The sequence below is a fragment of the Corylus avellana genome, chromosome 2 (assembly GCF_965113065.1).
Source record: "Corylus avellana chromosome 2, dhCorAvel1.hap1.2, whole genome shotgun sequence".
NCBI classification, from domain to species: Eukaryota; Viridiplantae; Streptophyta; class Magnoliopsida; order Fagales; family Betulaceae; genus Corylus; species Corylus avellana.
The window spans coordinates 41,320,083-41,342,551 of NC_142491.1; the positions used below are offsets into that span (position 1 = coordinate 41,320,083).

The window sequence follows — 22,469 nt, forward strand, 5'->3', positions numbered from 1 at the left end:
TATCTGACTGACTGACGCAAAGAACAAAACCACCCTCATTGTCCGTTACCTTCCAAAAGAAGGCCTAGTGGCACAACTGGGCTACCATGTCCTGAAACACCCGAAACATCCTTATGAATTGACTTCATGGTAATAAAGTCCTTCAAGGACCCTAGACAAGGAAACACACAGCATGACATGTTACTCGTACACTTGGTGGAACAAAGAATATAATAATGCTGCTCAAATACCCATTTCATTTCACACCGACTGACATGCTTTAAGTAACTTTTTATATTGTCGTGCAAGATGCATAATCAACTCTGGCATTGGGCACTCACCTTTCACCTCCTTGAGGAAACTGTCATGAAACGCATCCTGGGGGTATGTAAGATGAATTTCAAACTTTTCCTAAGTAAAAATTGTCCAACCAAAAGATACAATATGTAGACGTGCAATAGAATAGAGCATCTACATAGACAATTATTGCGTTATTCCACCAACCGATCAAAAAAGCCATAAGCTAGTAATAAGAATTACAAGGGTACTCATAAGACAATGATACTCTTCTCTTTTCTCAATGTCGTTCAAGAGCTTATGGCACAAACTGTTGATGGCATAATTTCAAAACTATCCATGACACTATACAATTGAAGGCCAAATATTGCACAACCAACAAACAAAAAAATAAGAACTATAGTTGTTGTACTGAAGGCCGGATCTATATCCCAAAAGCAACACAAAGTTGATTCAAGCACCATGATTGAAGCATAAACCTGAGACAAAGCAGATGCAGTAAAAAATTTAGACGGGCAATAAACTCAAAATAAACCACAATAGTAAATGGCACAGTTGAAGTAAAACCCAGAGTTAAAACGGAATCAATAAGAAATTACAGAGAAAATACAAACAGTTAGAGAACAATTTACTGCAGGAATAACAAAGCAGGCGAACCAGGGATATAGACACTTAATTTCAAATTTTTAATGGGCCATTTTTTTTCTAAATACCTTAATACAGCAAATCCAGAAGCTGATAAAAAAATGGTGCACAATTTTATTTTTTTTGATAAGTATGAGTGCATGATATTTAAAATTAGAATGGAAACGATTTTTTTTTCTTCTAATAGTCTAACTGCCATGGTAACCAAGATCCATATATATGAAAACAAAAATGAGAATACGAAACAGGATTCAATCCATCAGTAGGGGTAAAAAGGATACAGCCATGATCCAAAATTTCATAAAGCAAGACCAGAAAGGGCAAGTTTGAAAGATACAGCGACACTTTACCTCAATCAGCTTGACTTAACATGCACCTCAATAATGTCTTCATCCTCCATACCAAGTCCATCAGGGGTTGCTGCCGGACTTATTTTATCCCCATCAAAGCAAAATACCAAGTTCTGTATATCAAGCTTAACTTTATCCGCATACATTTTGAAGAGCCGCTCAAATTTGTCATCCTATGAGATTAGAAGAAACTCTACTTACATATGTATGCATGTTGAGCTCATTAACAGTATAATACATAAAGCAAGAGTACAAAAAGGTATGGAACAAAGTAACAAATAAAACACAGAAGAAATGCATATTTTCTTAGCCAGAACAAAAAAAAGGGAAACATTTAGCACCAATAGCACTTGCTTCTTAACAAAACATAAAATAATTATAAATAAACGAAAAAAATGATACAGGAAGAGGGTAATAGCTTAATTAAAAATATATATTATCTTTGAAACCACCATATAATTCAGCAAAAGATCAATTTTAAGCTACACATCATAGATGATCATCAAACACTTTAATGATATTCCTTTCATTCTACCTCAACATATTATTGATGTTACAGAGAAGCTCATGCCTAGACTAATTCCAGCCCTATAATTCAACAACCCATACTCTATCCAGCAGTAAGTACTGTAGAGCATTATGAACAGTACAGTACATTCACCCTAATTAAATTGAAAATAAATAGTTTTCCAATTGGAAACTGATTGACAGATTTCTGCAATAATCCATGAAAATAGAGAAATATTAGTGATTAGAAGACAGCTGAACATTCATTCTAATACTTCCTACTGATAATAACTAGGCAAGATAAACAAAAAAAAATAGGAACATACAGATTCTACTGAGTAAATAAGTCCAAAATCCCAGCACAAAGATATACCATGTACATGCGAAATTGTTTGTGCCCATCCTTATCCTGAACAGAAATAACTATCTTAACTCTTTCACAAGGAGGCTTTGATGGTTGGTCAGTGACAGCCTCCAGAGAAGACTGCATTGAACTACCAATTTCTCTTTTTGCAGACTCCTCCACAGCTCGCAACACATCTTCAGCTGATTTTGCAAATATGACAAGCTCTTGCTTCCTCAACCTACATGCGAGGATAAAAATTTGATTGGCAAGCATGGTAAGGGAAAAGTGTTAATAAAATCAGAAACAAAGATATGAAGTGCTCATGGTTAAATAGTCTAGAATTTCATAAAATTGTTACCAGATAAAAATAACAAGGTTGCTTGATCATTTGCCACAAATTAAATGCCTACAGTAGGTTGTATAAGCATTGTTATCAACTCTAGTATGATGCATGACATCATCTCAACAGGAATACAAATTAAATTATCAGTAACAACTCTCAACATACGCATCTAAATGTCAAACTACTTCTTGAGATACAGGTGAAAGTAAGGAACAAATCTGCTGCCAAATAAAATCAATTTAAAAAAAAAAAAAAAAAAAAAAAAAGTTTGCTGACAAACCTGCCTTTATTGGCTTTTTTTTTTTTTTTTTTTTTTTCGGCTTTTGCAATGTTGTAATGGAGCTAAAAGATTATGTGGATTGATGTTAAAGGCTGCACTGCAGATATCAACTGTGGCTAAACCAGAGTTTTTTTTTTTTTGGTTATCACTATAAGATAATTTAGCAGGCTGCAATGCAATCCAATTGTTACCGAACCATTCTTTAGTTGATAGTTTCACCTAGCCTGCACATCCTAATGGCTTAAAAAAGACATAGGCAGTCATGGAACCTAGCAGCCTTGCACCCAGAAGGCCAAGCTCTATATCTACCTCAACACTCAACAACAGCACAGCATGTTAATGTTCAATGATACAACATAAGCACACAAAGAAAAGAAGAAAAAAACAATATGTTAGGAAGAAAATTTCCTTTCTCAATTACACTTCAAAAAGACTTGCATCTATGAAAAACAAGATAAATTCACTTACTAATAAATACATCTATATGAGTAACATAAAACAGTTTAATTTATAGACAACTTTCCTTTTACTCAATACAACAGAAAAAAATTAACTACAGCTCTGCAAGTACGTCTATCACAAATTTTTGTCTTGGCATTGCCTGACCTATGGAGGCCCAATTACCTAAATGCCTTAATTGGGTTTAGTAACATGAGATCCCTATGCAGCTTGATTTCATCAGAAGTCACACAGTCAGCTTCAATCAGAGCATGTGACTTTAACTAACTCTAACTTCATCTGCATCATTTCCAAATTCAAACACCCCAATTCGATCCTCTGACAATAAGAAAACAAAGTAGACTTCCACGAATAAATTTCAATTAGCTCTTCATAATGCAACATCCACAGAAACCACATGCTGATATTCCTAAATGTTTTCTTCTAAACAAGCCTAAGAAAACTTTTCATCCATTTTACTATTACTGGTACACTTGACTACCAAAGGAAAAAGGTCATTTTTCAGTTAACCAATATCTACACTCCATAATGCTCAGCTAGTTCTGTTGTAATTTTACATCAAAATGCTAAAAGCAACCCACAAAGCAGCCACCATGTCCCTTTTATATCAGAATATATTCCTGCCTTGTCATAATTGAGTGACCAATATGAGACAAAGGTTTCAAACTTTTCTAAAAGGTGGCAAACATCCTATAGAACCTATTACGACCAAAGCTAACAAAAATCCTGGAGTATCAAAATATCTTTATGCATGTAAATCATTGAATAAAAGAAAGTTACTTTACAGCATTTACATTTAAGCATTTATAAATCCTTTGAGACATTGTGGTCACACAAAAGTACCCAAATTTCATTGACATTCCAATCAAAACCTCATTCTTACCCAATTTCTTCAAATCAGTTGTCAAGTGTTTTGTCATCATTTGATCTTCTTTTTTTTTATAAGTGTCATTTGATCTTACATTGTGATAGACTAGAGTTACATTTCAATCAGCATAGATACTTGGCAAATATTCCACAGATGCAATGTTTAAATGCAGCCATTAGAAGATGAGAGAATCAATTCTCCCTAAAAACCTTTGGATAAGGAAAAGAACAATGTAAAGGTAGAATTGAAAAATAAAATAAAAAATAATAAGAAAATAAAATGTTTAGCAGTCCTTCCTTGTGCAATTATTAACACTTCTCTTTCCTTATGCTCATTCCTTCCATCATTCTGATGAATGCCAACTCCCTGTTATATGGTGCCCCCATGGTATCACATATTTATACATGTTGCATCATAATTTGGAGATTCCCTTTCTATTGTGGGTTACACCATATTTATACATGTTTCTCAATCAAAACTTACAGATATCTAGCTAACAAACTGTAGAAATCACAACTTACACATAATTTGGCTATTAAGACCAAATTTCTAAACACACACAGCACGGTCTTACAATGTGTAATTGCATTGCCAATGAGCTATAGCTCAAATGGCACTTCCTCCCTTTGTAGCGAGGTAGAGGGTGAGTTCGTGGGTTGAGTCCCACTGGGTGCGTATGTAACTTACCAAGCAAAAAACAATGTGTACTTGCATTTGTCATCAATTCAATAAGAATAAAACTAGAAGAGAAAATGAAGAATTACAAAAAACTGCCCATCCGCCCAAAATTTCTTCTTGAAGCATAAATAGATTATGTCAATTATCACTTCAAAAAAAAAAAAAAGATTATGTCAATTAAAACCCTATATCCACTTATATGCATATACCTCAACTCCTTTATAGTAGAATTATCCCCAAGCAACTTCTGAACGTCACTGGAAACCTTGGGTGGCGGTGGTAGCCAATCCAACTCTTTGTTTTCTTCACAATCTACAATTTTTATTACTTTCGTGTTTTCCTCCGCATCCTCAACAACCTAACCCCCAAAAGGGTACCCCCCGACCAAAAGAAGAACCATTATATCCAACAAATACAATACGGACAAAAATCTCTAATCAATTCAATTCTCACACAATGACACTCTCATGCATTACAGTATGTATCCATGTATGTCGAGGGAAAGATAAAGAATCTTACAACAGGTTCAGAAATCTTCCTCCGTTTATTAGAAGAGAAAGCTTGAGATGAATCCACATCATCCTCATCTACGGAAAGGAAAAAAGAAAGAAAGCATATTGGTCACCTAGAAAACTTGAAAGAGAATAAAATTTCTAATTTCACGGTTTAATCTGTTTCCATTTCATAATACAAAGTCGAATAAAGCTCAACTTATATAAAATTTCATATTCCCGCAAGGTACAGAAAAAAGAAACACATAAAACTTTTAAATTGGAATTGTGGGGATTTTCTGAAAAACAAAGCAAAGCATAAGAGTGATAAAGAGCGTAAAAGGACGCGTGAAGAGATTCCAAAAGGAATTGAAACTCACCGTCGATGCACACGACATCGAAAGGCTGGACGCGGCTGTAATCAAACAAGGGCTCCAGTTCTTCGGTTGAATCCGCCTGAAAATCAAAACACAGAGTCGTAGAGAGATAAACCCTAGGTCAGTTGTATTCGATATCAGATTTCGAAGCTACAAGAAGAGCAAGAGACGCTCACCATTTTTGGAACTTTGAGACCTTACTCAGCTCTCGCTCTCGCTCTCCGTCCCGCCGAAACGCGAAGATTGTCGTATGCGATGTGAAAGTTTTATTTGAATCGTGGCGATGAAGCACATCCGAGTCATGGTTTCGCGGGTCCGTCGCTTCCATTTCTTTTGGTGCAATTTGGGCGGGCTTTACCCCAAAAGGAAAACGCTTATTAAAGCCCAAATCAATATAACATGCAGCACATATTACTTTATTAAAAAAGAAAAATGTTAAATCTACAGATTTTATATAATTTATTAATGCACGTTAACATGTGATTGAAGAGTGTTAAATTTTTAAAAGCTGATGTGGCTCTAATTACACGTTAACATGTGTCAACAAGTCGTAAAAAGGTAATGCTAAAAATCATATTTTTATTACACAATAATAACGTGGCAGTCTCAATCAACTCTTAGATCAGTTTTTATTATTCAAGAATTAATAAAATTGCTACATTAATATTGAGAGATATTTGTGACAAAAAAAAAAAAAAAAGGAAGTGGTATATAGCATTACTTGTACAAGAATTGTAAGGGTATCATTACTAGTTAAGAAAAGATAACACACTTCAAATGTAATTAATTGCATAAGTAAGTTGATAAATATAAGATAGTAAATTATGTTTCACCCAATCAATAACATTGAAGGAGCATAAGTTTATGCATTACCAAAATTGTGTATAGTTAGAAAAATTAGTAGGAATGTTGTGACACTTTAATACAAGTTTAATCTATTTCTAGGACATGAATTTATCTCTCTAAAAAAGCTAAAGCTTGAGAATCAAATCACTGGGTATAGAGCAGTCCTTAATCAAATGCAGCATGAATAGTCAAATGGAATATAAACACTAGTATAATTAGCATTTATTTGTGAAAAATAAAAAAAAAAATTATTTCCAATTAACAGTATTTAATCCATTTTAAGAGAGACATTCAAGTAAGCATATATGCGAAAGTTGTTAATTGTTTTGAAAGGAGTACTTATCTCCGATTCTAGATAACTTACAAGAAACTTCATCATCTCCATTAACTTAAGTTTATGTTTACATTTTAAATGATTATTACACAAAAACACGTGTCACAATCTCCTCATCAAACATCAACTAGACCCAAGCCAAAGACAAGATTAGTAAACATAATTATGATGTTTGTAGGAGTACGTAATTAGGTAGGTTTGAATTGAATTACCATATAAAATAACCCTATCATTTGAAATCATCAAGTTATTTATTAACAGTTATAAGAGAGTTGAACATTGTTTGACTGATGGATATTGCAATTGATGTAACAGTGACGAAATATTGGTCAAGGTTTTACCAAATGTAAAATTCTTAATTTGAAAAATCAAGACCTGGATTTAATTGACTTCTTTTTTATTTTTTTTTTATTTTAACTGAATAAGGAAATGGTTAGAAGAATGGATTTTTCTCACTTATGATCCAAATAGAAGAAGAAGTGAGAGATCCTAAAAACAAAAATAGGATGGGCTCCCTAACAATAAACCCAAAACAAACTAAAACAACGCAAAAACAAACATACGAGAACAAATTCTTGATTTAATCCAAAAGAACCAAACAGCAGGCAATGGTGATTACCAATGATCCCAAAAGAACCATAAGCAAGCCAGGGAATTCCAGGGCCGCACAAGGCAATGGATTTAATTAACTCAATCTTAAAGAACAATGGTGCAAAAAATTTAATGGTATTGAAGATTAATTGCACGACTTGACTGGGTTCAAAGAGTTTAAATTATATGGAAGGTGGAATTATTTTCACAATGTCATGGAAAGGAACATAAACTCTTCAAACATCAACTTTATTAATCATGCAATATGATAATATTTAATTATGAAGAAAAACAATTACAATACATTAATCAGAAAAATGTGCTTATGAATTGAATTTTTATGTATAAAAGAGTTGGAAGTGTAGCAGTATGAAATGGTCAACAGTGGGCTTGTTTGACAATGGTCAACAAGAGAAAGACGTTAGCTCCATTCAACCAAGTAATGAGCTAATGTTGGTGTTACCTTTTTGTTCTCACAGTCAAATACGGGTCACGAATTAGTTGGCTATAGAAGTGTGCCCCACAAAACATTTTCTTTTCCAAACCACTCCAGCAATTTTTTTTTCTTTCGAAAATGCTAAAGATATTATCAATTTCAGTACAATATTTTCTTCTACGGATTCGGCTTACATACTGTTATTTTAATAACAGCATGCTGTAGTTGAATCAACGGTTAAGATTGAATTTTAAAGTTGACTTACTTTTAGAAGTATTTAATAGGATAAAAAAAAATGAAAAAAGATTTTAAGAAATTCAATCTTGATAGTTGATTAAACTACAGCATATATGATGTTATTAAAATAACAGCATATAAGCCAAATCCTCTTCTACAAGCATATGTGTCATCTTACGTGGCAATTGCTATGTGACCCACTTAAAAACATTAATTGGTAAGTTACTTATGTGGCAAAAAATTAGATAGGAGCCACTTTAGTTAATTTTCCAAGGTACCCCCGAAGTTCATGCGCTTGGTAATGCTAAGTGTTGCACATAGAGTCCCACTGATTCCCATCCCTCAATCCATTTAAGCCAAGTTTCAGGGCATCATTGTACGTTTGTCTGCCTCTCTCTCTAGATCTCTCTCTCTCTCTCTCTCTCTCTCTCTCTCTCTCTCTCGATGTTTAAAGCTTCTTGGTCTAATCCTAATCTTGTTCCTGTTCCTGTTCTTGTTCTTACCTTTTGTTTTGGGCTCGAGCTTCTTTGTCTAAGCCTACTTCGTGTACGTACTTCAAGATAATTGTCAGTGTTCACCTTCTTGTTCTTCTTTTCTTCTTGTGAAAATGGAAGGAATTTCCTTGATCCCCAGCTTTGCTCGCGGCCTTAATATTCTTCTGGTGGATCATGACACAATGTCCCTCTTGTACCTTGCATCACTGCTTGAACAATATTCATTCCAGGGTAAAAGAAACAATTTTTTTTTTTTTGTTTGCTTTTCCTCTTTATTTTTGTATTTTTTTAGTTTTGGTACTTTATGTCTTCACTTGTGAATTCTGATTCTTAGTGAACAGAACCTGTGATCTCTGCATGTACTGTTTGGCCAGTGCCCATCTATCATATACATTAATACATAGAATTAATAGAGATCTTTTAACTGTATGAAGTGTCCATGTTTGTGTGTGTATATACATACATATTAAGTTACTAAGACAGATTTCATCAAACTCAAGTTTTTTCACTTTTTGATAGATCTAAAGATTAAGGATATATATCCACAACAGAAATCTCAAAAATGTGAGAGAAAAAATCATTTAGAGAGAATTTCTTCCATGCAATTAAAACAGCTGGTCAGACGTCATAGAGGGATTCATTTGGATGGCATAGTTATTTAATGACTTGTTTCTTTTACATTTGTAAGAACTTAGGGTCAAGGTCTTCGTTTGATGTTTTAGGAAACAGAAACGGAGATAAACCATTTAGACAAAAGAGTGGAACATAATTGTCATTCTCTTAAAAATAAGGGTAATCTTATCTCAATTTTTACACCATTTTCACTAAATGGCTTCCCTCTATTTTATTTGAAATAGACAGATCCATTTATGATGTTTTGGGCTTAGTTGTTTGGAATTTCCCTTTAAGAAAACTTGTTCTATAGCTTATGGGCTGCCTGCATGCCTCATAGGTTTTGTAAACCTTAGGGGCCATTGATGTTTTAGCCGGTCCTATAGCTTTCTAATTTTTTCGAGTTTTATTTCTTTTCCTTTTCTAGTTTTTGTAGTCTTACGTCAAACCTTTGTCTGTCTATTGAAGATGATGATGATGATCTAGGGTTGAGCTCATAATTAATATCTTTGATATAAATGCTATTCTAATTTTCTTTTCTTTTCTTTTTTTTTAAAAAAAAAGAACTTCATGATATATCCTACTTTCTTTTTTTATTTATTGTACATTTCATTAATTTATGTATATATAATTTATGTTGTGCTGGGAAAGTAGATTTATAATTCTAGCTAGCAAGCTTTTATAAAATTTATCTATATGCCAAATTTTATTAAAATTGTTTATGTACTGTGTTTCTCTTTCAGTCACCACCACTGAAGTAGCATCTCTTGCACTGTCTATGATTTGTGAACAAGAAGACCGATTCAAACTTGTCATAGCAAACATGAACATGCCGGATATGGATGGCCTTTCTTTTCCGCACATACTTCTTAAGAAGGACATTCCTTTCATTTGTAAGCTTCATCTGTCTTAACCTTTATATTTGTTTTAAAAAAATATTTTTAGGTCTATTTTTTTCTACTTTGCCCCTAAAATAAGTTCACCCGTAAAGTTAAATTCGTAGTTTCGTCCCTGCATGCAGTGATGTCCTCCGAAAGAGATGTAAACGTAGCCCGGAGAGCCTTGGCTGAAGGGGCATGTTATTTCCTTGAGAAACCAATTTGTTTGGAGGATCTCAAACATGTATGGCAACATGTTTATCGCAGGAGAGGAAACCCTATGAAGAAAAGCCTAAAAGCAATTAGTAATGAAGGAAAGGTGAACATTAGCAAGGAACCTCAAGGTTCTAAAACCAAAGAGGCAGGTGGTGTCTTGCATGGCATTGACAGGCAACATATGACAATGGATCCCAAAGGGAAAAACAAGCAACAAGAAGTAGAAGTTGGGCTTGTTGTTGGGAAAAACCACGAAAGAGAATCCGAAAATACTTGCATGGAGTGGCTGAGGGCGTCATCAGAGAGCCAGAAACAAGGAAGAATCGTCATGAAGAGAGCAAATGATGGCGGTGAAAGCAAACAACAAGAGATCAAGAGAAGTAAGTTGAGCTCAGAACGTCAAATGGATTTCGTAAGTACTATGAGAGCCATTGAGGAGGAAAGGCTGGCGGAAAGGAAAGATAACAATAAAAGCTCAACCGATCAAAAAAAGTCACGATTTCTTTGGACTCCAAAGCTACATCTCAAGTTTACAGCAGCCCTTAGTGCGCTAGGCGATAAAAGTAACATCAAATTCCTGTTTTTTTCCCATATTCTATATGCCCACTTTTTTTTTGGGGTTTACTTTAATGAATTTCTTGTTGTCGGATTTAGATGCTCGACCGAAGAAAATACTAAAGATGATGAATGTGTCTAATTTGACCGTGCGCCAGGTTGCCAGCCATCTACAGGTAAGAGAAACCTCTCAACTGTTTCAAATCCAAGAGTTCAAACATTATTGTCAACGTTAATTATCTTGTTGAGACCCCTTTGTGTTGATTGACGACGTCTTAACCGAAACAATATGTTCTTTGGTTCATTTTATGAGTATTTTTATCTTTTCACTTTTTGAGTTGACAAAAATATCTATGACTAATTACTGGATATTCTCCAAACTGGAGAAAATCCTAGCTAATTCGTCTTAACGAGCATTAGGTTTTGATTTGAGGTATAGACTTGAGCATTGTAATCTTTATATTATTATTATTATTATTATTATTATAGTAAATTGTTCGAATTTATCCCATAATTTTTTCCTTTACACCGGAGGGTTTTTCATATAAATTTTATGGGTTCTTTTGTATTAATCTCTTAGTGTTTGATTATTATTATTATTATTATTATAGTGAATTGTTCGAATTTAATGCCCCCCTCCCCCCAAATTAAACTCATATCATAAAATCATCTTGCATGCAGAGAAGTTTGTAGAAAAATTGGATTTTGTAAAAAAAAAAGAAAGAAAGAAAAGAAAAAAAAAAGAAGAGAAAGGGATAAACAATCTTGATTAATCCGTTGATTGGCACACGAATACCTCAAGCAAACCAATCTTTAAACATACTGATTCACTTATGAGGTTACCAGGAATAAAGACATCAACAATTCGTTGATTCCTCAAGAACACCTGAAGTTTGGAAGAAGAACAAGAAAAATCTCTCTCTAGAAATTTTATTGACCCAAAACCAATTAACTTTCTTGCCAAAAAATATAACTAGCTTTTATAGAAAACTTGTAGAAACCCTAAATAGCACAAAGTATAATAATAGCACTCTTATGCTAAAACATTGAAAGACAAAGATAAGCCTAAAGAAAAGTAAAATATATAAAATAAACCCCTAGTAACCAAAACTTTAGTTGTCAGTTTATCCGCACGGGTCAAGTGACCCCAACCGCTATTTATTTTAATTTTATTTTTATTGTGGGAAGATAAGTAATCTTTCATGATGCATTATGCATCATACCCTCCACCACAATCTCTCACTTGAGATTGCCGGTCTAATCTGGCCAAGGATGTCAATGTGGAGGCCTTGATCGCAATCTCAATAAGTGATTCTAGAGAATTTTAATTGTAACTTGATTAGTTATAACTAACATTTTTTATAAGTCATTACATAACTAGTTGGAATTAGTTTCTTGTTTAAGTAGGATACAGACGTCCTAAAACGGTAGTTCAATCAACTGAAGACTACGCTTTATGAAGTGGATGTCACTAATCACTAGTTTAAATCTCTCATCTCCTTTTGTGTGGACATTAAAAAAAAAAAGTAGGATACCGACAAATAACTGAAGAGAATAAGAACTTGCATGAGCTTGGGACTCTTGGCATGCAAGCAATGGAGCAAAATGGTTGAATTTTAGAAAATAAATTCATTACTCAAGCAGCAATATTACTTGTTTTATTATTTCCTTTTTCCATGTTTCGTTTCTTCTTTGGACGCGGAAATGGCTTATAAGTATTCTTATCACTATGATTTTCTTTCTGATTTTTTTAGTTGGCAGCCGTATATTTTTCTTTGTCATTCGTCTATTGTTGAAGCACTGCTCCTTTTCTCCCTGCAGAAATACAAAGCTCAAGTACAGCGTATCAACGAGACTGTTGTCACTAATTTACCTCTCATAAGTAAATCATCTGGTCCCTATGGCAGAACTGAAATTGCACAATCACACAAGAAGCAGATTTTTCTTCCCTCCCAATTACGATATGAAAGTTCTAATTTTGGATATAAGAGCTTGTGTGCGAATCCAAATTCATATCTTTCCACTGACACCAATGGTTTTCCATACCATCTAAACAAGAACGAAAACAGAGAGGGGAAACTAGCTCTTGGGTTAGAAGGGAGCAGTGTTCAAGTACCGGAATTGGAGCTACCAAACTTGAAAACAGTAACCCAGAACCGATTTTCGTTGGATTCTACGGGGACAACTCCAGGTGATGCAATCAATGTAGAAGAATTTCTAGCCGACTTCAACATTGAGAGTCAACAACTGGAAGCTATAACAGAGCAGGTTCCTCCAAACCAACCCCTGATCGAATATGGTGATCTATTGAAAGTGCTTGAAGAAGACCCAGAAGATCTAGAGTTGTACGATTTTGGCAGTGATGTTGATCGATATTGTGAATGGCTGAGGGAGACTTTAGGCGGAAACGTCACAAATCCAGAACAGTTTGAACTTTGATGATTTACCAGTAATGAAGTTCTACATCCAAAAGGTTTGTCCCCTAATCAGATTTAATCATTGATTAAAGAAGACTTCAGTGAAACTAGAACCAGTTATCCGTACATTTTATGATGATTTTTCATTAATTGTTCTCAAAGACTGATGTTCCAAGTATCTTATGCATATTTCATATTTTGATTTCAGGTGCATTTATTCACCAGATGGAGCCTAGTCCTTGATCCATATATACCTCAGCAATGGAAGTAGACAAGACCCTTCTTTTCATGCAGGCTGACATCTAACTACCTTTTTTTTCCTTTTGTTGGACACATAACCACCTTATATTGATAATCTATAGATACTATTTTTTTTTTTTTTTGTTGGGTGAGTTATAATCTATAGGCAATGCAGTTTCAACGGAGGAAAAAATTCTTCTAGCTTTAGAATTTGGAGCTGGAATTTGAATGTCAAGGGGATATATTTCTTTGAATGCAAGAGAGTTTCATAGTTGTATTGTAGTTTTGGACCGGTTCTTGAAGAGGAACAAGCCAGTACTTGGCATCACGATAGATCGACGAAAGTTTGATAAAAACTCGAGGACGAATTTTCTTAAAGCAAAAGAGACTGATAGATTTCCATTGGATTAGAGATTCTACACATTTTCTTCTACAAACAATTTTCTGCAGTGCGCTTTCTTTTTTTTTTTTAATTTATTTTTATCCTAATTGAATGGGGAAAAGGATTACGGGGGAGGATCTTTCCCATTTAAATGGAAATGCGTTATGCCCGCATCACTATGATTAAGAACATAGTTGTCGCTCATCAACTTTTGACTTTTACTAGAAAGGAGAAATTGTAAGAGTTGGATTAAAAAAAATAATGATGTTTGTCAGATATCTTCATCAATGATTATACACGACTTCAAGTATTTATGTTGGTGATAGGACCTCTAAACCAGTGACGAGCACTGAATATCCAAGAAGAAACAGTAAGAATGAACAAGCAGCCAACTGCAACAGGAGTATAGTTGAGTGTCTCATTGGTGATGGGATAGGCTACAGGCAATGAGAAGAGGACTGAAATGGTCGCCACCCAAAGAACTGCAATCCATCCAATCAGGACCCCATAGCGCCCCAAATTGAAAGGTCCTGGGACAAAGGACTTGCGAGCCAATGTCACCCTGAAGAAGATGGGCAGGGCATAAGCAATGTACAGTCCAATAGTTGCTATGGATACCATAGCTTGAAATGCCACAGAGCTCCCTAGAGACTGCAAAAACAAAGATGAACACGCGCATATACCATTAGTAGTGGTTCAAGGAATAGCAGAGATCAAATTTTATTACAAGAGGGTGTCAAGGGCCAAGTGCATGTGTGAGTATTGGCTTAACATAAAAAAAAAAAAAAACTAACATGGCTTTGGGCTTAACCAAATTCATGCAGACTAAACTCAACCAAGCAAGTTCATACCATATTTCCAGTAATGCATTTGTTTACCTGTGAGGACTATTTTATCTTTTAGAAATATCATCCAGTAAATAAAACCAGGAAAAAAAAAATCAGTCCTCACTGATAATGTAATAAATCCAAATCTATTGCTTTCTTGTGTTTTTCGCTACAAATCGGACACATGTTAATAACATGGATTAAGATCCCCTAAATTTTTTAAAAAATTTGAGATTTTAAATTCATAAATTTCAATTGTCCATATCATTTAAGCGTTTAAAATAAGTCATGTTTCAGAATTTAATGAGAAAATTACTAAGTGACAGAAATTTAATAAGATAACCTCCTCATTAAACATAACATAATAACATAACCTAGGTTCCTTTTATTTGCTGTTAGTTAGATAGACCTATTTAACATAATTATCTAAATAAGGGTACTCATACCTTTTGTACTAATAAGCTATCAATAATCTATCAGACATACGAGGGAGAACGCATAAAGCATGGACCCAGAAAAGGGGTACAGATACAATATGGCATGGATATGCCAATACAACGCTTGAAGGAAACAGAAAGCAAGGATATGCTAATGACTAAATATACCTGTTTTATATATGTCATTTTCTATTCAGTACCAAGTACTTCTCTACAGTTGTATGGTATGTGAGCATCACTAATATATACATTAGTCAAAATATAGGTCATAAACCCTTCCATGGTTTTATTTGCAATTTTATCCCAGTTCTTCGTGTAAAGAGGTTATATTCTAGCATTCAAGGTGTGTCCAATTCTTAACCAAGAATATCTTAGATGCATTTGATACATTTTCAAATTTTAATATGTTTATAGGATGATAGTTGGAAGTATTTGAGAAGTACTCGCTATATGGATATGATACAAATATGACTCCCTTGTAGGTGTATGCAGATACATATATACCCAGTCCCTACCGAAAGAGCGATCAATTTTCTAACACTAAATCAGCAACTCTAGTGCATAGTTATAAGCAACAAAATCTTAATATGTAATCTTATAATGGCTAAGTTAATGGCAAGAGAAACATATGTTAATTGATTAAAAAAAAAAAAGATGTGCATACCGTCAGTGCCATGCAAAATGATACAAAGGCAGAGAGCCAAACTGCATTTATGGGGACCTCCTGCTTGTTTACTTTATGCCAAACTGGTGAAAATGGCATGGCTCCATCTCTAGAGAATGCATAAGCCATCCTGAAAATGAATATGAAGCAGAAAGTAGTAAGGGATCAAAACTCCCCAAGCGACTCCTATTATATGAGGATAAGTATGTACATGTGCTTACCTTGAGTTACTAGTAACTGAACTCATACCACAGAAAAATATTGCGACACCAACCACTCCCAAGCAAATAATCCCCCCAACTCCATTTCCATATCTACTCTTAAATGCTTGGTAGAAAATTTCAGCAATGGCATAACCACCAGCATCGTTGTTTTCATCTAAAAGGTATGAGATGTTAGTTACTGCAAAAGTGATGCCAAGTATGTAACCCCATCCAACAATAATAGATATCCCAATGGAGCTGATTATTCCTCTTGGTCCATTCTTATCTGCGCTCTTGGTTTCCTCTGTCTAGAAATAGAAATTCAAAGGAAATTGGGAGATTCAGTACTGGTTAAATGGTCACGATCATTAAGCCATCAACAGAAAGAAAAGTGAAGGCTCAAAACATGACAGAAGTTCCATAATATATTTCTTCCCCCGAGATTCAGGTTATTTAGAAATAAATTAAATGAACTAGACAATATGCAAGTAGAATAAAGAATAAGCACCTGATTTTGTGAGTTTGGACATGTTTTAGAATAGCAATTAGTCAACCTCAAGAATCTTAAAACCATTGATATTCACTCGATTTGCATATTAACAAATTAAAACATCCTTGGTAAGTTATATATCATCGGAAATTCCCACGATTTTGTTATTAAGACAGCTGACCATTTTATTGAGGTAGGATCTTAGTATTGACCCAACAAAAGCTTTGAAATTTCTCAGACAAATCAAGATTGACATGTTTCTTTGTGCTTCTTAAGGCAGTGATTTTATTTGAGGAGATGAAAAGAACAAAGCAACTTACCATATGAGCAGAGGCATCATACCCTGTTAGGGTATACTGGCTCATTAGAAGTCCCAGAACAAATATATATAATTTACTGTTGATTCCATCACCATTATCAGTGTTGAAGTGAGTGAAAACGAACTTGGCACTAGCCCTCTCCTTCGCAACAGCGGGAATGAGAATCATAAGAACAAAGACACCTAAGGATGCCAAGAAACATTAGAGATCCAAGGAAGAGATTGCCTGAAGCAATAACATGTGGAAACTGGAAAAGGAAAAAATGTCGGCAAACTCTTCATACCTATTATGTTCCATCCAGCAGCTAACTGTCCGAAGAAAGATAACCAAGAGATCGAAAGACTGTTTATGATAGCATGTAGGAGTAAAATTACCCCGTGGATACCTATAACAACATATTTAGATGCCTCATATCCACCTCCATTTTTTCCGCCAGTGCTAAGTAAAATAATCACTTGAATCAGCTCCGCAAGTGAAAAATCTACACTTGTTGTAACAGCCCACTGCAAATGAAAAGTTATCCAAACAGTTTAGAGTTTATAACAGACTGTATCACATCCAAAACAAGCTTCACCTCCCAATGGATTCTGAAGGACTTGAAACTCCAGGAATGCCGAGTAATACCTGACCAACAATATTGAACCTGCATAAACATAAAAATTATGTACTGTGCATCAGAAGATCTGATAGCACAAGACCAACTTCTCCTTATCTTATGATTACTTGACCAGCTGGTTAAGCAATATATTTAAAATTTTAGGCTTAGTGACAGCAAGAAAAGGACATTGAACATTTCACTCTCTCTTTGGTTCTGAGAAAAATGGAATTTAATATGAGCTGGTTAAAAGCACAGATTATTCTGCAATTCAATCCCAAATATAGTATAAAATCTACAGCATGTCAAAGAACTAGTTCCATTATTGTTTCCCATTGACATTTTTTTTTTTTTTTGGATTACTGATTATAAAAATAAACAAGACAGTAGCAAGCAACTCATGCCGAGCACATTTTAGACTTGGCCCAAAACTTAGTAGAACATGCTTGCGGTATTTCAGCTTTGACTACAATTTCCTTACGAATTGATTGGTGGTCTATAATTGGTGAGATGATTAAGAGTGTATAGTTGACAAGTAAGTTACTAACTAATTAAAATGACAATTCCTATCTTTTGCAATCGTTTTACCAAATTTTTTCCCCCATTTCTTTGATGAATTGTTGTAAATCAAAGTTCATAGGGGAAACCATCGAAGTAAGTGGAAATAGAACTCGAGAGAAAACTAGCTGAGAAAATGATTACCAGCCAGTCATCCATGAGGCAAAGGGTGCCCATCGTGGGCCAGCAAGCTTGGCACTCCAATAGTAGAGACCACCAGAGGTAGGATAAGAGGAACAAATCTCAGCCATGGACAACCCAACAAGCATGGTGAAACTACCGGCTATTAACCAGCCATAAGTGAGAGAAACTGGCCCCCCATAGTTTAGCCCAGTGTTGTAAAGTGTGGTTACACCAGTAAGCACGGAAATGATTGAAAATGAAAACGCAAAGTTCGAGACCACCCTGCAGTTCCCAACCAAACCCATAAACAAAAGACCATATCAACCCCATCAACCCAATTCATATGAATTGGGGATCAAAAGGCCAAACAAAGGATAAAAAAAAAAACTAAGAAAAAGGGTATTGTGAATATTTACGATAGATCACGCTTGAGCTCTTGTTTGTAGCCGAGCTCATGGAGACGGGTATGTCCTGAATCAACCGAGACGGCGCCGTTTTCAGCAACGGAAACCATCTTCTCAGAGCAGAGAACAGAGGTGGAGAATTTTAAACAGAGAGAAAGAGAAGAAAAAGGTTGGGTTTGGATATTTCAACCAAACAGCCAATCTCTTTCCCTCCCTTCTTGGAGTCTCTCTCTCTCTCTCTGTATCTTATGGGCCTTGGCAATAGCCGATAGCGAATACTTTTATACTCAAAGGAACAGTCCCATCTGCGTACCCACAAAGAAATGGCAAGTTTTGGACTGAAGCTCTCTTCTTCCTGGTCAACCAAAGCCTCCGATAATGTGAATCCACACCTTGCGGGGATTGTAACGTGTTTTGTTGTACTTCCCAATTCCCACCCATGTTTCATTTCCTTCCCAGTTCCCACCTTGTTTTGGACTCGGAAGTCTTTTATTTATTTTTTCTTGCCGTATTTGGTGCAGCGTTTATATAACTGTAATACCAGTAATTAATTTTTGGCACGGACTTACATGGTCACTTCACTTGGGCACGAGGGTCGAGGAGGGCCAAATCGACAAAGAAACATACCACAACCAGTTAGGATGACTGGAGACGACTTTTATCGACCAAGCATCGATATGTTGCACACATTGTATAGCTAGCTCCAATGAGTAAGTCCGAGCTAAAAGATGTTGGAATGACATATTTAGTACATATTTACTACCTATCAATATATATATACTATTAAATTTGTAAAATTTAATCTAAATTATAAAATAAATTCTTTTTTAATGGCCTAATTACTTGTCAAAAGATCCAGCAGCACATAATTGAGAGGCATAAAAAAGTCAATGACCCACAACTAAGAAGGGGGATAGAAGGCTCGATGGCTTCAACCCAGATGACTAGCAAGGATTTGAGTATACTCTCGTCAAGATGTACTACCCGACAGCTAATTTCTCACTCCCCCAACTCCGTCAACAACTTACTCATGCCATGCATTTCTCTAACAAACTTGAGAAATGAATCTCCATATCAGTAACAAATTACTTGTAGAAATGCCTAAAGCCCTATAAAAAAAAAAGGTGAGAGGCAACAACCTATAAATAGAAGTGAGCGCATGTGGTTACTTAAAATTAATAATGAATATATTGATATATAATAAATATATTATCTCACCATTTACTGTTTTTAAATAATAAATTTTATCCATTTCACTTCAAATTAAATGTCACTCATAAATGCACATGTTGCTTTAATATATATATATATATATATATATATATATATATAATGAAAGAAATTTGAAATAGAGAGGATTCTTATTTTATAAGGAATATATGGAAAGTCAATCTTTGGACTTTCACTGGGCAACATAAGTACTGCACACCATGACAACTGTGGGCCTCGGCCTATATTTTATGCAAGAGAAATACTAGGAGTCAATAAATTTTTTATATTTAATCTATATTTTCTTATAATCAATTATTGAATTTGTAAATTTATGTAGATTCTACGTAATCAATGGTAAATCACACAAATTTAATAATTAATTATAAAAAAATATAAGTTAAATACATGAAACTTATAGATCTTTAGCATTTATCTTTTATGGTCTATGGATGAGAAAGAGAGAATTAATTGGCACGTTGGTCAAATGGAAAAGTGACAGGCTGACAGCTAATCACGTAGAAATTTCAAAATGAAGCCTAGACATTTCAATGTGTCTACAGTGAGTCGAATCTTCAATAAAGTCTAATATTTTTATGCTACTAATTTATTTCATTGGGTGATATCTTAATTCCTACGATCACTTAATATAAAATTATGATGCAAGGGTATCGTGCAAGATAGAGGCCAGAGACTGAGGAGTATTGTCAGTTGATTAATATACTTTACAATAAATATTAATTAACCTCACAAATGGTGGAATCCAAGTTGTATATTTTTTATACATATTTATGATTTCTCTTAATAATTAATATAATCTCCTGATTAGATTCTTGTGCGATTCTAAACGTGAGTCTCCTCATTCTAATTGACCAAACAAGATATTGACAGATTTTGGTTCACACAAAACACATTCATATCTGTCACACCAAAACTATGTTCTTGAAGATACAGACACGCCACACATGTTGAACTTAACCATTAACAAATTACATAAACAATTAAACCATTGATTTTCCATCATTCACTAATGCAAAAACTACATTTGGGATGAAACTAAATTTTAGATTTGGGGGCCTAAAATAAAAAAGAAAATGAAGAGGGTAAAAAATAAAAAATTAGAGGACTTATTTCATAAAAACATATAATTTTAGAGCAATTTTTAAAATTTGGGGTGGGGGGGAGGGGGCTAATGCCCCCAAGCTAGAGTATAGTTTTGTCCTTACTTATCACAATTATTATATAATGTTAATATGAGAGTCTTAATCAACCCTTAAATTTTATTTTAATTTTTTAACAATGACTAATCAAAAATTGGTTAAACCTATCACATCAATATTATATGATATAAATTATAAAAATATAATTTCTAAGCATTGTACTAATCAGAGGGACGTAGCTAAGGGGGCTTGGGAACCGCCATGGCCCCTCCCAAGCCCACTCCTCTCGTTAGAATATTTAGGGGCTATTTTATTAACCTTATTATAACGGCCCTCTTCAAAAGAAATCTTAATGCAATTTGGCCCATTTGAAGTTAAGTTCCTAATGAACCATTATATTAGGAATCCTAAACAAATTCAAAACCTAATGTGCATTAAAGACACCTGGTTATTGAATGAAAACATGAAACCAAAAAAAAAAAAAATTTCCACTTGCACCATTTGCGTAAGCCAAAATTGGGCTTGGGCCGGATGATGCAGAATAGCTAGTGTCAGGCATAGGATTTGATGCTTAAAGAACTTATTGGATCAAGTTTGTGATTATCAGATAAGATCATAAGACCATATCCCACGGTCATAATTGGCCCACATACAGATCTTATTTGGGTTAGACCCATATACATGTCAACTTTCCCGGAATAAGACCCAAAAATTAGTTTAGATATTTTTTTATTTTTTTTATTTTTTGTAAATATTTTAAATATTTAATTGATAATCATCTTTATTCCGTCTTTTCCAGAGTAGAAAAAAAGAAAAGAAAAGGGAACGAAGGAACGTACCAGCCAGTGAGCCAAGAAGCAAAAGGGCCCCAGTCGTTGCCACAGAGCTTGGCACTCCAAAAGTAGAGCCCACCAGAAGTTGGAAAAGCAGAGCAAATCTCAGCCATTGATAGGCCCACAATGAGAGTGAACATGCCCACCAAGGGCCATCCGTACACCATCGTAAGAGGCCCACCATACGTGAGACCCGTACCGTACAGCGTGGTCAGACCGGTGATCACTGATATTATCGAGAAAGTCACCGAGAAGTTTGCTATTGCCCTGCACCGTGCCACGTATTAACACAAACCCATTACTTCTCTTTCGAAATAAAAAATAAATCAAGAAAGGAAAAAAAAAAAAAAAAAAAGAAGTAAGAAAGATAGCATACGTACGAGAGGCCCCGGCTGAGTTCTTGCTTGTAACCGAGCTGAATCAAGCGCCTATCATCGGAAGAAATGGCGTCTCCGTCCCCAATACGGTGATAGGGGCCTCCCTGTTCAGCAATTCGAATTCCGTTATCCATTTTGCCTCACAATAACTCCGGCCCCGCAATCTGATTCTTAATAGGTACGTGTGAGGAATAGTTTGTTGCAAAAAACACTTGTAAATCTAACGGTCAAAATTTAGATTGGAATAAAGATTTCAAAGACTGGGGGAGCTTTGACGAGTTGCTAGCTTCCAATACCCATACGTATTTGGAAGTAAAAGGGCGTGGGACCAAATACGTGAAATTTGGGCAGCGTCTATGTGTAGCCCTCCCTCTCTTATTGTAGTTGGGGTAGCTTAGCTCCCGCTTATTA

General features: G+C 34.9%; 3 protein-coding genes across 6 annotated transcripts; 1 reads left to right on the forward strand and 2 right to left on the reverse strand.

Moving 5' to 3' along the window:
* Positions 1-375: 375 nt before the first annotated feature.
* LOC132182732 (Ubiquitin-like superfamily protein) lies at positions 376-5,958 on the reverse strand. Of its 2 annotated transcripts, XM_059596064.2 has the most exons (7): positions 5,797-5,885; positions 5,624-5,699; positions 5,272-5,339; positions 4,962-5,110; positions 2,152-2,362; positions 1,272-1,444; positions 376-755 (listed from the first exon to the last, which is right to left on the reverse strand). In XM_059596064.2, exons 1-6 carry the CDS (start codon positions 5,797-5,799, stop codon positions 1,277-1,279), a joined length of 675 nt encoding a protein of 224 aa, XP_059452047.2. In that variant the 5' UTR covers positions 5,800-5,885; the 3' UTR covers positions 376-755; positions 1,272-1,276. The 2 variants fall into 2 exon arrangements, with proteins under 2 accessions (XP_059452047.2, XP_059452055.2); XM_059596072.2 differs by lacking the exon at positions 4,962-5,110 and having other exon boundaries at positions 5,797-5,958.
* Positions 5,959-8,671: 2,713 nt separating this feature from the next.
* Positions 8,672-13,258, forward strand: APRR6 (pseudo-response regulator 6). The gene is made up of 5 exons (XM_088512794.1): positions 8,672-8,789; positions 9,914-10,063; positions 10,192-10,644; positions 10,919-10,995; positions 12,641-13,258. Exons 1-5 carry the CDS (start codon positions 8,672-8,674, stop codon positions 13,256-13,258), a joined length of 1,416 nt encoding a protein of 471 aa, XP_088368920.1.
* A 794-nt stretch (positions 13,259-14,052) lies between these two features.
* LOC132182714 (bidirectional amino acid transporter 1) lies at positions 14,053-22,258 on the reverse strand. Of its 3 annotated transcripts, XM_059596052.2 has the most exons (9): positions 22,062-22,258; positions 21,688-21,948; positions 18,097-18,357; positions 17,424-17,442; positions 17,083-17,302; positions 16,800-16,981; positions 16,008-16,297; positions 15,787-15,916; positions 14,053-14,509 (listed from the first exon to the last, which is right to left on the reverse strand). In XM_059596052.2, exons 1-9 carry the CDS (start codon positions 22,190-22,192, stop codon positions 14,162-14,164), a joined length of 1,842 nt encoding a protein of 613 aa, XP_059452035.2. In that variant the 5' UTR covers positions 22,193-22,258; the 3' UTR covers positions 14,053-14,161. The 3 variants fall into 3 exon arrangements, with proteins under 3 accessions (XP_059452035.2, XP_059452021.2, XP_059452028.1); XM_059596038.2 differs by lacking the exon at positions 18,097-18,357 and having other exon boundaries at positions 22,062-22,252; XM_059596045.2 differs by lacking the exons at positions 21,688-21,948; positions 22,062-22,258 and adding an exon at positions 18,492-19,213.
* Between the last annotated feature and the right edge of the window lie 211 nt (positions 22,259-22,469).

Bases quoted from the DNA above. Each gene is read 5' to 3' on its own strand.
- APRR6 (XM_088512794.1), top strand. From the start codon at position 8,672: ATGGAAGGAATTTCCTTGATCCCCAGCTTTGCTCGCGGCCTTAATATT. The intron at 10,645-10,918 runs GTAAGTTGAGCT...TGTCGGATTTAG, and splicing joins ACAACAAGAGATCAAGAGAA to ATGCTCGACCGAAGAAAATA. The intron at 10,996-12,640 runs GTAAGAGAAACC...TTCTCCCTGCAG, and splicing joins AGGTTGCCAGCCATCTACAG to AAATACAAAGCTCAAGTACA.
- LOC132182732 (XM_059596072.2), bottom strand. From the start codon at position 5,948: ATGGAAGCGACGGACCCGCGAAACCATGACTCGGATGTGCTTCATCGC. The intron at 5,700-5,796 runs GTGAGCGTCTCT...TTTGATTTTCAG, and splicing joins GTCTCAAAGTTCCAAAAATG to GCGGATTCAACCGAAGAACT. The intron at 1,445-2,151 runs GTATATCTTTGT...CTAATCTCATAG, and splicing joins AACAATTTCGCATGTACATG to GATGACAAATTTGAGCGGCT.
- LOC132182714 (XM_059596052.2), bottom strand. From the start codon at position 22,192: ATGGATAACGGAATTCGAATTGCTGAACAGGGAGGCCCCTATCACCGT. The intron at 16,982-17,082 runs GTATGAAGAGTT...TGGCATCCTTAG, and splicing joins TGCTGGATGGAACATAATAG to GTGTCTTTGTTCTTATGATT. The intron at 14,510-15,786 runs GTATGCACATCT...TTGTTTTTGCAG, and splicing joins CATTTTGCATGGCACTGACG to TCTCTAGGGAGCTCTGTGGC.